At 34.3% G+C, this 15,636-nt stretch overlaps 3 protein-coding genes across 3 annotated transcripts; 2 read left to right on the forward strand and 1 right to left on the reverse strand.

Moving 5' to 3' along the window:
• Positions 1 to 1,236, forward strand: LOC115695453 (F-box protein At5g42460-like). The gene has a single exon (XM_030622517.2). The coding sequence runs from the start codon at positions 1 to 3 to the stop codon at positions 1,234 to 1,236; it is 1,236 nt and encodes a 411-aa protein (XP_030478377.2).
• A 1,005-nt stretch (positions 1,237 to 2,241) lies between these two features.
• Positions 2,242 to 2,676, reverse strand: LOC133039365 (uncharacterized). Its single transcript, XM_061118243.1, has one exon. The coding sequence runs from the start codon at positions 2,674 to 2,676 to the stop codon at positions 2,242 to 2,244; it is 435 nt and encodes a 144-aa protein (XP_060974226.1).
• Positions 2,677 to 9,975: 7,299 nt separating this feature from the next.
• LOC115695620 (uncharacterized) lies at positions 9,976 to 11,539 on the forward strand. The gene is made up of 4 exons (XM_061117482.1): positions 9,976 to 10,105; positions 10,285 to 10,391; positions 10,481 to 10,565; positions 11,232 to 11,539. Exons 1-4 carry the CDS (start codon positions 10,052 to 10,054, stop codon positions 11,253 to 11,255), a joined length of 270 nt encoding a protein of 89 aa, XP_060973465.1. The 5' UTR covers positions 9,976 to 10,051; the 3' UTR covers positions 11,256 to 11,539.
• Positions 11,540 to 15,636: the final 4,097 nt, after the last annotated feature.

Here is a 15,636-nt window from a genome sequence, read left to right on the forward strand (position 1 = left end):
ATGGATGAATTACCTGAGGATATAATTGTCATCATCTTCTCAAATTTAGATGTGAAAACTCTTCTAAGTTTAAGGTTCACATGTAGACAATGGCATCAAATAATCAGTGGAAGCTCTTTTGGGAGACAACTTGCAGAGAAGCAAAACTTGAAGAAAGGTGTAGTCCAACAACCCATGCTCTTAATTTTCTATCATAATCATAACCCTTCTTCTTCTGATGATGATCATCATCGTATCCTTAACCCTAACCCTAATAATAAGGATGAAAGGGTTTTGGAGATTGATTTGAACCTATTTCCATGGCCTAATTGGCATTCGAACAATAACAAGGACCCATTATTGTTTGAGAGTTGTGCCAATGGTATATTTTGCTTCACAAGAAACTCATCTTGCACTAAATCCTATTTGGTTAACCCTTTGAGAAAAGAGATTTTAGAATTACCACCTCTGAATATAGAACCGCCACCGCGATTGAAATACCGCTATTGTTATTACGGATTAGGGTTTGATAAATTAAAAAGAAAGTACAAAATTGTATGTGCTGTTATCGATTGTTATAAAGATTCGATAATCTTTACTTTTTACACACTCAAAGAATCAAAGTGGGTTCAACTCATCACAAAATTACCATCACAATATGTTCCACTGAGATGTCCTATATGGATTGATAATAAAGGAGTTATGTATTGGATTTGTTTTGATCCTTATGGTAATAATATTGATTATGATCATAATCGTTATATGGTTATGGCTTTACATCTTGAGAAAGAGGAGTTTAGGTTTGTTTCTTTCAATAAAGGCGAATATGGTTATTCTTATAGTGCTAATACTCAATTGGTTGATCTCAATAATGGAGTTTTGAGTTTAGTATATTATTTGGAGTATGATACGGAAATATGGAATTTGATCAATGTTGATGAGAAAGAAAATTGGGTTAAAATGTACAAAATTGAAAATAGCAGAAAAAGTAATTATGTGTTTCCTTATAATATTCACCACCAGTATTACTATTGTCATTATCATGATCTTCCATATAATGAAGTTATAGGGCCATGGGAGAATGGTGAAGTATTGATAAGATGTAGAAGAGGGACTTTCATGGCTTATAATCCAAGCACTAATACATTTAAAAAGCTCAATTTTTCACCAATTGATCATACAAAATTCTGCTATTCCAATAGCTACACTCCAAGCCTTGCTTCTGTCTCTTGGATTCAAGATCATTTTCTTAATTAATTAGTTATGATCTATTTTTAGTTTATTAATTTATATTAATTTTGTTAATTTTTTTATTTTTATTAATAAGAGTGATGAATTTTTAGTTTATCTCATACATATATATATATTTTTATTTATAATAGTTTTATTTTAAAATAGATAAAATTCTATTGTTCCATTTCACATGAATTTTGTATTGTCTAAAGCAAATCCAAATGAAATGAAATAATCGTACAATATACTCACTATAAGAAATTACTATTTTTAGTGACAACCTTTTAGTCACAATATAAATTTTTTGTGATTAAATGTGACTTTATTTAGCTACAAGTTGGGACTAATTTAGTTTTAGTCACAACATAAATTTTTTGTGACTAAATGTGACTTTTAACATAGCATTTAGCTACAAGTTGGGACTAATTTAGTTTTAGTCACAATATTTAGTTTTAGTCACAACAAATATTGTGACTAAAAATACATTTAGTCACAACAAATTGTAATTTTTATGACTAACACTTTTAGCCACGGACCTTTTACACAATAATGATAATTTATAATTAGCCACAACCTTTTTATCTTTAATACAAATTTTGTTGTGACTAAAGTAAATTTTTTTGTAGTGACTCGATGTCGTAGTTGTTTCTTTTGCCATGAGATTGAAAATTTTGAAGGTTCATATATTAAATAAATATATAATTAGGATGCATATTTAGTGTTTTGAAGAAACTTGACCCAGTTATTTATAGTGATGAAATAGTAATCTAAGTTAATATATTAAAAATAAATTTGCAGTTGTATAAACCCACATTAGGTTCTTGAATTATGATCTTGTAGTTGTACGCTAAGGGTGTGTTTGGTAACACTTTTTTTTTTTTTGATGAATAAGGTACTTGTATTGCTCAAACAACATTTACAAATTCACAACTTTACATCTATTGATACATACAATGATCCAAATTCCTCAATCTACCCCCAGACTATCTATGCAAACAATTACATCGAGTCATTCTATCTAGCAATGAATTAGATATTCACAATCCATTCTCTATCTACATCTTTAGTTTTCTTGGGCATAATCTCTATGATCCTAATCTTGCTCTCCCTTTGAATGTGCTTCACTACTGCCTGGCTGCGCCTCACCTTTTGGTTCCATAGAACATCGTTCCTAGCTTCCCAAATATGATAAATCAACCCAGCTATTACAACTTTCAGCATGCTTCTTCTCGTTGCTGAACTGGTCTTGTTGTTTTTTATGTTTTTCATTATGCCTTGCACCGACTCTGCATTTAATCTCCAATGCAGCCAATTTTTGACTTCCTGGAGACAGTTCCTGCTGTAATCACAAGCAAAGAACAGGTGCTTAATTGATTCTTTCTCTTTCCCACATAAGAGACAAGTCTCATCTATACTCACATCATACTTAGCTAGCCTTTCTTTTGTGTTTAATCTTCCCCACATGACTAACCAAAGAATGAATTTATGCTTTGGAATAATAAGCCTATCCCAGACATCTCTATGCCAAGAAACTTCCTCACTGTTAGAGAATAACAGATTGTATCCCTGCTGATTTTGTATTTCTGCAGTAAAAAACCAGCAGCATCAGTCTTCTCTTTCAATCGATTTTTGACTCCAACAATCTTCTTCCAATACCAGCTACAATCGGTAGGAGTATTATACTCCCACCATTGTTGATCCTTCAAATAGACAGCATGTATCCATCTCACAAATAAGCAATCTTTCTTGCTTGCTATATCCCAAACGTACCTACCAAGTGCAGCAGTATTCCAGTTCTGAATGTTTCTGAAGCCTAATCCCCCCGATTTCTTTGAATTACATACACTCTCCCATGCTATCAAACCAGGCCCTGCTCCTCCTTGAATGCCTTTCCATAAGAAGGATCGACAAATAGCTTCTATATCTTTGAGTAACTTCTTAGGCAAGATCATTATTTGAGACCAATAAGTGTGGATGGAAATCAACACGAAATTGATCAAAGTCACTCTTCCCATGTATGATAAGTTTCTTGAACTCCAAGACCTGATTCTACTCACCATTTTCTCCAGAAGTTCCTGACATTCAGCTTTACTAATCCTCTTCGAACAGATGGGAACTCCCAAATATCTAAAAGGAAGAGTACTTCTTTTGAATTTTGATGCATCAAGAATCCTGTTCACCTCTTCTTCTGCCATACCCGAACAATAGATAGCAGTTTTCTGCTCATTAGGAAGAAGGCCAGAAGTTGCTGAAAACAGTTTCAAGCCCTGGAGCATTAACAAGCTGGAGACATAATCTCCATTGCTGAATATTAAAAGATCATCAGCAAAGCAGAGGTGATTGAGTTTCAGACTTGAGCACCTATCATGGAACTTAAAACCTGGCCATTCTCCCACCTTCTTAAGGATTCTAGACAGATATTCCATGCCTAGAACAAAAAGCAAAGGAGACATAGGATCTCCTTGCCTTAAGCCTCTTTTAGCACTAAAAAATCCACATAAAGATCCATTGAGAAGCAAAGAAAACTTCGGGGTACTTATACAATTCATTATGAGAGTAATGAACTGATGTGGGAACCCAAAAGCTACCATCATTTCCTCAATAAAACCCCACTTAATTGTATCATATGCCTTCCGAAGATCGATTTTGATCATGCAACTTGGCTTACAATTCTTCCTTCCATATAGTCTAACCAAATCCTGACAAATTAGGACATTATGTGCAATAAATCTCCCATGAACAAAGCCACCTTGGTTATCTGCAATCAAATCAGGCAATATAGTTCTCAATCTATTGCAAATCACCTTGGTGGCAATCTTGTACAACACATTACAGCAGGATATTGATCTGAAGTCCGCAACAGTTTTTGGACAAGTCGACTTGGGAATAAGAGTGATAGTTGTGGTGTTGATCTCTTTTAAGATCTTCCCTGAGCTCAGGAAAGAAAGGACAGCCTCTTCCACTTCAGCTCCCACTATATTCCAATTATCCTGGAAAAAAGTACTCCCAAATCCATCTGGACCTGGAGACTTCAAACCAGGAATAGAGAACAGAGCCTCCTTCACTTCCTTTGGGGTATATTCAGCATTCAGAATGCCTCTATGAATCTCATTGATCTTAGGGCCAAGATCAACAACACACTGCTTGACTTTCCTCCTTTGTGCCATGGAATTCCCCAACAACCCAGTATAATAATCAAGAAAGGCTTGTTGCACCCCTTCCAAACTATCACACCAGATGCCATTCCCATCTTCAATGGAAAGAATTCTGTTATGAACCCTTCTAACTTTCAGAGATGCATGGAATAAAGCTGAGTTTTCATCCCCATATTTCAGTCATGCCATCTTTGCTTTTTGCGAAAGGAAAAGAACATAGGCCTTGTGAACCTCAGAATACCTCCTGCAAGCTTCCTGCTCTGCTAGCATTTTTTCCTCATTAAGCGGATCTGTACTCAACTGTTGCTGCGCTTCTTCTAATGCCTCCTTTGAAATTTTTTCAGCTTTATGAATCTCTGAGAAGCCTTCCCTATTTATGTCTTTGAACACCTGCTTTAGCCTTCTTAACTTGGTGACAATTCGAAACATTTTGGATCCCTCTACCATCTGATTCCAACTTCCAGCCACTTTATCTTCATATCCAGGTGCCATTTTCCACATATTGAAGTATCTAAAGGGTTTTTTCCCAAGATGCCTTTCCATGTAAATGGAAACCAGAATCGGGCTGTGATCAAACACACCTTCAGGCAGAAACACTGCTTCAGATTCCTCAAAGGATTCTATCCAATCTGAATTCACCAATGCCCTGTCAATTTTGGAAAATACTCTATCATCTGGTTTTTGTTTATTATTCCAGGTATAAAAATTACATGAGAATTTCAAATCACTCAAGCCACAAACATCTACACAGTCCCTAAATCTCTGTGACAGATTACTCCCTGCTCTTTTTCCCACCCTCTCATTGGCATTAAGTATTTCATTAAAGTCCCCCAAGACTAGCCAAGCTTCTCTAATATTATTACTTAATACTTCCAAATCCCTCCACATCTGTTCTCTACTATTTTCATCATTGAATCCGTATACCAATGTAAGCTGGAATTGACCAGAACGTTGTTTGAATTGCAGAGAACAATGCATCAATTGGCTTGAACAGAACTGAATGTCTACTGTGTATACATTTGGTTGCCAAGCCAATGTTATTCTTCCCTTATCCACCCAAGCATTATTATTCGAAAAACACCAACCCGAGAAAATACTAGCATACAATTTACCCATATTTTTATTCTGAACCTTCGTTTCAAGGAGACTAACCAAGCCAACACGCTTAGAGTGAATCAATTGCTTGATTTCTTGATGCTTCTGTTGACTGTTAACTCCCCTTACATTCCAACAAAGCAATCTATCCATTGGAGGTAGAGGGATCTCCCCCCCTCCCATAAAATCATGTTCTGCTAGAGAATCAAACATATTTCCTACCTCAGTTGGAACCACCTCCTCATCCACTACAACTCTTTTTCCTTTCATCACCCTCTGAAAACCATCACCATCTGTTTCATTCACGACTTTACTCTGCTGTTGTTTTGGCACCCAAACCTGGTTCCCCTTTTCCTTTCCTTTCTCCTTGTTCCTGCAATTATCAGTCTCATGCCCAATACCAGCACAATTATAGCACACAAGAGGGATCCATTCATACTTAACCTCCAACTCAATATCATGATCAAACTCATCAGTAAAAGAAATCGAGTTAGGAAAGTCCTGTGAAAGGCTAACCTGAACAAGAATCCTGGGATACTGTAATCTGTCCCTGTTCTTCGTGATGTTATCTACTTGTAATGGTTCCCCAATTTGCCTTACAATCTTGAAGAGAGCAGTCTCCCCCCAATATTTGATGTCCAAGCCCTTCAGTTGAATCCATGTAGGAACATTAGTAACCTCTTCCTTCGTAAAATCGTCTATGGGATTCCACGGCTTCATCACCATCGGTTTCCTATCAAAGAACACATATCCTTGCTGCATCACCTTGTCCCTTTGCTCCATGTTCTGAAATCTTATTATGAATATCCCCTTAGCAAGAAGTCCGACCTTCACCACTGAATCTTTCCATATACGCCTCACAAAACCATCCAGTATATTGACAGGAGGATTTGCACCAACGACATAACAAACAATAGAAGGTTGCCAATAATTGACTTCATCCTCAATATCAGTAAAATCAATCTTCACCTTGCTTTTCGATCCCTGTAATTTCACCTCACTCTTCGGTTTGGAACATTCAAACGCACTATCCAAATTCCGAACTATGTTAGATCTAAGTATTGGGGGAGATGGATGCTTTCCAATACTTACCTCTGGAGAAACCTTGTTTGCAGCATCAATCCACGCTGAAAATTCCTGTTGAAAATGACTTCGAGTTGCTTCAGTCGCATCAGGTGAAGAGCAATGCTCCTGGTACTGTTCCATTGAATCTGGTATCTCTGGTATTTCTAGTTCCTGTACTCCAAGAATAGCATCCATAGATCTGGTCTTGATGACCCTATCCGAGGATGACGGCCCTGTTTTCTTCCCTTTTGCTTTAACTTTCCCAGCCAGTTTCGCCCTTTTTGCCATGGCTCCGGTGAACACCGAAAGAGAGAGAGCAGCGGAGAAAAGTTTACTCCGGAGACCAAATATGTATTATATAAAAATCGGAAGTTAAAAATATTTTTGGTAACACTTGTTTTATTAGTTTTTTGTTTTTTTAATTAGAAAAGTGAAAATATTTTCTAAAAACATGTTCTATAAAATTGTTTTCACTTCTTAATTTTTTAATTGAGAATCAAAAGTTTAAAAATTTTGTAAACAAAAAAAATCACTTTCAAATTTTTTTAATTTTTTTTTTCTTAATTAATATTTTAGACTTCGACCCCAATCTGGATCTTGGGACTTAGACTCTAGCCCCGCCCCAGCCTTAGACTCGGACATGGACCTGACTTAAATAAAATTAAAAAATAAAAATAAAAATTAAGGTTATAGAACACACTTGTGTATTTTCTGTTTTTAAAATTAAAAAATAGAAATTGTTATAGAACACATTTTTATTTTTCAAAAATAAATTTTAAAGACACAAATTTTACTTTTATTTTCTATTTTTAAATGGGAAATTTGAGAAATCATGCTAAAAAATAACATATAAAAATGGTTTTAATTAAACTAAAAAATTACACGTTGTAAAAATATGCTAATTTTTCAATTGGCTTCCAAAATTACCCATAACTTTTCAGTTTCCCCCTCCTCTCTAAGAGCCTTCTCTCTCCTCCTTCCCTCTCCATTCGAACCCAAAAACCTCGAACCCACCCCCTCCATTCGAACCAGACCCAATCGACCCCAAGCTCCGACGACCCTCTCGACCCCAAGCTCACAAAAAATTTGTATTGTGATAAAAAGGTTGTCACTTAACGTAACAATTTTTGTAGTGACTTACACAAATTTAGAATATTGGCTCAAATAAATTTTCTTAATTTGTAAGCCCACATAATGGATTATTAAAAATAAAAAAATAACTCAATATATCATTAATAGGTATAATTAGTCACATGTTCAATCATTCGGGATATATATTCTACACATTATTTTGATTCTTAGCTTATGGGTCATATAATTGCTGTTAAACAAATAGTTTGGTTAATCTATTTTTGCTGATTATGTGTAATAACTATTCACGGATATTTCATTTTTCTTAAAAAAAAAAAAAAAAAATCTTTCTCTATTTTTAATTATTAATTTTTCACTTAATGACTGAAAAGATCTCCTCGTCAAACAAAATATATAAAATATAAAAAAGATCTTATATATTAAATTTATTATGATATAAATATTTTCCTTAAAAAAATCTTATATATAATCATATTTCTCTTAATAAATTCTCCTAAAAACATTCAATACGTATCGCCAGTCTTCTTAATTAATTATTAAGAAAAAAAAAAAGTAAGATGCTTCCCTTACTCTCTCTGTGTTTTTTCAGAGAAAAGAAAATAAAAATTCAAAAAAGAGAAAAGATAAAAAGTGAGATGGATGAATTACCTGAAGATATAATTGTTATCATCTTCTCAAATTTAGATGTGAAAACTCTTCTATGTTTAAGGTTCACATGTAGACAATGGCATCAAATAATCAGTGGAAGCTGTTTTGGGAGACAACTTGCAGAGAAGCAAAACTTGAAGAAAGGTGTAGTCCAACAACCCATGCTCTTAATTTTCTGTCATAATCATAACCCTTCTTCTTCTGATGATGATGATGATCATCATATCCTCAACCCTAACCCTAACCCTAATAATAAGGATGAAAGGGTTTTGGAGATTGATTTGAACCTATTTCCATGGCCTAATTGGCATTCGAACAATAACAAGGACCCATTATTGTTTCAGTGTTGTGCTAATGGTATATTTTGCTTCACTAGAAAATCATCTTGTATTAAACCCTATTTGGTTAACCCTTTGAGAAAAGAGGTTTTGGAATTACCACCTTTAAATAGAGAATCTTTTGCGGGATTGAGATTCCGTTATTTTTACGGATTAGGGTTTGATAAATTAAAGAGAACGTACAAAATTACATGTGCTGTTATCGATTTATGTGAGAGTAATTTTGGAGAATATTCGATTATCATTACTTTTTACACATTGAAAGATTCAGATTGGATTCAACTCATCACAAAATTATCATTACAACCTCATCGATATGTTCCAATGGGATATCCTACTTGGATTGATGATGAAGGAGTTTTTTATTGGCTTTGTTTTGATCCTAATACTAATTCTACTCATAATAATAATTGTTATATGGTGATGGCCTCACATATTGAGAAAGAGGAATTTAGGTGGATTTCATTACCTTTAAAAGCTAACTGTGATTATTTTTTTGGTGTTAATATTAAGTTGGTTGATCTCAATTATGGAGTTTTGAGTTTGGTACATTATACGTCTTCAAATAACATTAAGATATGGAATTTGATCAAAGATGATGAGGAAGAAATTTGGGTTCAAAAGTACAAAATCAAAATTAGGACAACACTTATACAAGATTCTTGGCCTTATATGCCTAATTACCATAACCCTAAGCATTCATATGTACATATGAAGTCATGGGATTCGTACTCTCATCATCCCTATGAAGTTATAGGGCCATGGGAGAATGATGAAGTGTTAATAAGATATTTAACAGGGACTTTCATGGCTTATAATCTAAAGACTAAAACATTTAAAATGCTCAATCTTCCACCAATTGATTCAAATTGCTTTGCCTATAGCTACTTCCCAAACTTGGTTTCTGTCTCTTGGATTCAAGATCAACAATTATTGGGAATATAGATCAATGCTTCTTTATTACTTAGTTCTATTATTTTACATTAATTAATTTTATAGCTTTCATGCTTTTTATTTTTATTTCTTTGTGGATATGTATAGAAGAAAAAATAGTAAAGAATGTTTAGTTTATCTCACACTAGGGAACGATACCCGACAACAATTGTAAATTGGTATAGTTTTGTAACAAATTTTATATATTTTTTAACATATTTTTCAATTTTTATTTAAAAAATATATATTATACTACTTGAAACTATAATCCTTATTATTATTATTATTATTATTATTATTATTATTATTTAAAGTGCTACAACTTATTATAAGGATTTAACTTTTATGTATTTTTAATTTTTTTTCTTAATGATAAAACTTATAAAATAAAGGGATTATTTCAAAAATACACAAAAATAACAAAAAAATTACAAAAATACAGTTTTATTGCCTCTCCTCTCTTCCGCTTCCAATTCATGGACCTTTAAGCCTCTATTTGGCGCTTCTTCACCAATGCATCATTCTCTGGGTGTTAACTCCATTATTTCTTCTCGATTCCCTATGTCGGTGAGTTTGGCATTTGATATCTGTTTCAATTTGTATGCATTTTCTCTTTCCGTTTGGTTGCTGAGAATATGCGTCATGAAAACTAGGATCCTCTTTTTCTTTCACAGAAGTAAATTAGGGGTTGTGTGTTGATTGAGCAGTAACTAACTGAAATTGTGTTTCTTTTCGTGTTTGTTAAGATGGTTCAACTGCGGCACGTCGTTTCTAAGAGGGATAGATGGAAGAGGAGGAAACCGATGACACCAATCACTTCCAAGCTCAAGAAAATCAAAATGAAACCATTCTCGTAGGTTTATACTCTGATTGATAATCTTAAACCCTGTAAACTTAAGGTTTATTAAGTTTCCTAGAATAATTGGTTTAGATGTCAACCAGGTCTTACAAATCAAGGTTTAGGACTATGAATGATGGGAATATCCGACGGTGGAGGGAGGGAAAACGACACAATGCGCATTTGAAGGTGTGCTTTCTTATCCTAGAATAATTACTGATGCATGATATAAGCAAAAATATAATCTTGAAGGGAACATACATTGGGCGCTTTGTTTGTGGATGTTGGATTCATATGATTGATAATAATTTTCCTGACTTTAAAAGAATATAAGTTGTTAGTGATTGGATGATATTTGTTTGCATTGTAGTGTAGTTTATATAATCTCTTATGTGTGGTGGGTTCTTTTTAGTGAAATTTGTTCTTCTGAGTTTGTTCATGCTAAGTAGAACGAATGAGAAAATTAAATAAGGTATTATATATATTATGTAGAAGATCTCTGTTATGAGATTTCATTATTTCAGTTGTTCACCATTTTCTGCTATCTTAATATTGCTAGAAAGCATTAAGAAATCTGCTCTTTTAGTGTTATGTTGAACATTTGATGAGGAGCTTTCATGAGAAATTTCTATTTGCATTTGAGCTCTCTCTCTCTCTCTCTCTCTCTCTCTCTCTCTCTCTCTCTCTCTCTCTCTCTCTCTCTCTCTCTCTCTCTCTCTCTCTCTCTAATGAATAATAAATTTATTGAAAAGTGATATTGACTTGCCCTACATTATGTAGCTATATAATAAAATTCTTGGTTTATGAGAAATTATTGGGTGACTTTTTTTAAAGAAAAAAAAAATTTCAATGTAGGGATGCAGCTCATCAGGTAACTAGGGCTCTCACAGAATACCAATGTTAGACCCATCGCCAACAAGTCGACGCACACCTGCCCGAACTAACTCCTTGGCCTCAAAAACACTTCTCCAAATATAGCTTGAATTACTACCCAACGAAGCTGTAAGAAAAGAGCCAGTAGAGAAGTACCTTGCCTTGAAAATTTTCCCCATCAAGCTATCCTCACATGTCAATAATCTCCACCCTTGCTTAGCAAAAAGAGCCAAAATAAAATCTCTTCAAGCTCTCGTGGATGCTTAGCAAGGAGAGCCAAATTGTAATTATGCGTTTCAAAAAAAAAAAAAAAAACCCATGTTATGTGTTTCTTTACAAGTAAACATCCAGGATGAGATTAATTGTGCAGGATAGTTTGTCTAGGATTTGCTTACTATATCTAAGGAGTGGTTATGAAAGATAGGGGTCATGATTTCGCTAATGCTTTTAATCGTCTTGGTAATGTTGAGATATTTTCTATTTCCATATAGATCGGAAAGGTAGGCATTAATGTATTCCAACTTTGTTTTATTATTTGAAATATTTTAAGAACAACATGAACTTTGTGTTACCATTTTTCCACAAATATTATTGACTTTTCTTAATTTTATTTTGTGTATGTTTTATTTTTCGAACATTAATTTTTGGTTTATTTTTGGATTAACTTAAGAACAAATTACAGTTAGATTATCAAGATTTCTTAAACATTTATATATTGTATTATTAATTGAATATACATATTAATAATATCAAACAATAATTAATAATATTTTTTCTTTAATTATTTATTGTATTATTTTTAAATAAAGCAAAACACATCTAGCATAAAACTTAATATATATATATATGTGTTTCGCACGTAACATTCTACTAGTATATATATATAAATATATATATATTTATATTTAAATTGTATAAAAATAAAGATATATTAAATAATGATGTATGAGATTATAATATATATCTTGAAACTATCGTAGTATCATGAGGTTTCTAACACTACAAAATTTTTTACTTTTAGTTACAATAAAACTTGTGACTAAAAGTGAAAAAATTGTAACTAATTATAAATCATTATTCCTATATGTTGTGATTAAAAAGTCCGTGGCTAAAGGTATTAGTTACAAATATTACAATTTTTTTGACTAAATGTATTTTTAGTCACAATACTTGTTGTGACTAAAACTAAATTAGTGACGACTTGTATCTAAATACTTGTTTTAGTCACAAGTAACATTTTGTTGTGACTAATTTATCATATTTAGTCACAAAAAATAATGTTGTGACTAAAAAATTGGTCACCAAAAATAACAATTTTTTTGTAGTGTAAAAATGATATAGAATAGATATATAAAATAAAATATTATATATTTGAATATATGATATAGACATTGTTGAGGTGTGTTAAGATCAGTGTCACCGTGGAGTTTGTTTTAAGGTGCATGGAGAAATATTAAAAGGTATCGGGCACTATTACATTGTTATTAGTAAAATCTAGTATGGTGTCTCACATAATTTAATTAATGAATAATTTTAGGGCAGCTGTAATACGTGGGTAGAGTGTTAGGATTTTTACAAAAATATTAGATTTTGAGCAAAAATTTATAATTTTACTGCCAAATAGAATTTTTACAAACATACTGTCTTTTTATAAAACAACATAAAACAACAGTAAAAAAAAACAGAATAATTAAAAATAACAGTAGAACAATTAAAAAATAATCATAGAACATCAGTAAAAATTTAACACGATACAAACAGGAGCAGAGGCAGAAAAAAATACCAAGGGGGCCAACTAATATACCAAGGGAAATTAGTCATGTTGATATTTTCATACAATTATAAAATAAAGTTTTAATTTAAAATTATGTTAGATAATTAGACAAAACAAAATACTTACAAAAACCATACACTCAATGAGTGATAATAATATATCCTAATAAAAATATCTTTTTTTAGTACATCATAAAAATATTTTATAATCTTAATTTTTGAGTACCAAAGACACAAACTCTAATATACATAGGAATATATATTATCGTGGAATTGCTGGGGTATTCGTAGAACCCCGGCGACTCAAGCTCTCCAAGCTTGGGTTAGGATACACAAGCCGAAATGCGTGTTCTTAATGGAGACAAAGGTGAATGAAGAAGAGGGCAAATCAATAGAGAAGCTTATTGGTTTTTTGCACTCGATGTCAATCCCTGCTGTTGGAACTGCTGGCGGCTTCATGCTGTTATGGAACCAAGACATTAAACTTAAGGTTAGTGACTCCTCAAATGGAATATTTTCGGCCATAATCTTTGATCCTTTAAATGGCCTTAAGTGGATGTTATACACTGTATACGGTAGGCCTTACGAGGCCAAAAAAAAAGTGTAAAAAAGTGTTTTGGGACAACCTCACGGATAAAATCAACCTATGTCATCTGTCGTGGCTCTTGGTTGGTGATCTCAACCTCATCGCTCACACATGGGAGAAGAGGGGGGGAAGAAATGTTCGCTATTAAGACACTCTCACCCTTCAAAATTTCATGTTGAATTCGGGCATCGTCGATCTTGGCTTCAAGGGCTGCCAATTCACTTGGCAAAACAATCGATTCAACGGGGATATCACCAGGGAGAGATTAGACAGAGCTTCAGCTTCAAGAGACTGGTTAACTTCTTATCCAAATACTTCGATCACCAACTCCCCCCATCATGGTTTCTGACCATGGTTACATCTTGGTAGATACCAGTGACAGAACTAGTTTGGGCTATAAACCTTTTCGATCTTCGAAGCTTGGACCAGAGAACCGTCTTGTTTGACAACCATTGAGAAAGCTTGGGGCACTTGTGACCCTCTTGGGAAGAAACTCTCTGCAAAACTCATTGATACCCGACGAGCTCTGCAGAAATGGAGAAAAGATGTTTTCGGCGACTGTGAAAAATAGATCAAGGAAGCGGAATCCCGCTTGGCCTGGATCCGAAATCAGCCAATCTCCTTGGCCTTATCTGCTGAAGAAGAAACAATTCAGCGCCTCATTAGGGAGCTGTGGCTCCCTAAGGAAAGTATATGGCGGCAGAAGTCAAGAGAAATGTGGCTCAAACTTGGTGATCATAACTCTAAATTTTTCCACGCATCGACAATTATAAGGAGACGAAGAAACAAAATTGTGACCATCAAAGATAACAACGATAATTGGGTTCGTAATGAAAAGAGGATTGGCCAAATTTTTAATGAATTCTTCAGCAATTTATTCGAGTCCTGCAACCCGATCATTGGGGAGGAATTTGATCTCCTTTTCAACCCTATGATCTCTCGAGAGGATAATGATATGATCAAGAAAGTCCCCCTGCTTGATGAGATCACTTCTACGATTGCATCCATGCACCCCTTAAAGGCCCCAGGCCCTGATGGTATGCCGGGGTGCTTCTACAGGAAGTACTGGAACGTGGTTGGTAGTGTGGTTTCTTCCATGCTTCAATCTTTCTTCTCGAATGGTTGCTTAGACAGCCAAATCAATTACACTTACATTTGTTTGATCCCTAAAGAAGAGAACGCATGCATGGTGGATAAGTTTAGGCCAATTAGTCTTTGCAACTTCGCCTACAAGATCATTTCAAAAATAATCGCCACTAGGCTCAGATGTGTCATTGACAAGTTGATCTCTCCCCTCCAATCCTCTTTCGTCCCTGGAAGATGGATTGCGGAATCATCAATCTTAACTCAAGAGTTGGTTCACACGATTAACACAAAGAAAGGCAAAGGTGGACTAATGACTATTAAACTTGATATGTATAAGGCGTTTGATAGAATGGAATGGAGCTTCCTTGAGAAAGTTCTACGGTGCAATGGTTTCGACAGTCAAGTTAGCGGGTTAATTATGAAATGTGTCTCCACGGTCTCTTACTCGGTTCTCCTAAATGGGGTCCCTCAAAAGAAGCTCTTTCCAAAGCGTGGCCTACGCCAAGGGGACCCCCTTTCCCCCTTCCTCTTCCTTTTATGCCATGAGGTTTTGTCCAAGCTCCTCCTCCGGCAACAAGGTTTGAAGAATCTCCAAGGTATCACAATCTCAAGATCCGCTCCGGCCATTAGTCATCTCATGTTTGCCGATGACACAATCCTTTTTGCCCGTGCAAACAAGCAGAATGTGGATACAATTTTGAAGTGCATCAATAACTATGAAGCTTGGTCAGGCCAGAAATGCAGCCTCTCCAAATCTAGTGTGCTATTCTCGAAAAACACCTTACCTTCTGTTAAACAGAATATTAGTAGAATGCTGAAGGTAAAAAAGTGTCTGGGAAATGAAAAACACCTCGGGATCCCCTTAGTCTTCAAAAGAAAAAATAGAGAAGAATTCAAGTTTCTGAGAGATAAGATCCTTCAAAGAATCGAAGGTTAGAAATC

Source organism: Cannabis sativa, chromosome 6, assembly GCF_029168945.1.
Source record: "Cannabis sativa cultivar Pink pepper isolate KNU-18-1 chromosome 6, ASM2916894v1, whole genome shotgun sequence".
NCBI lineage: Eukaryota > Viridiplantae > Streptophyta > Magnoliopsida > Rosales > Cannabaceae > Cannabis > Cannabis sativa.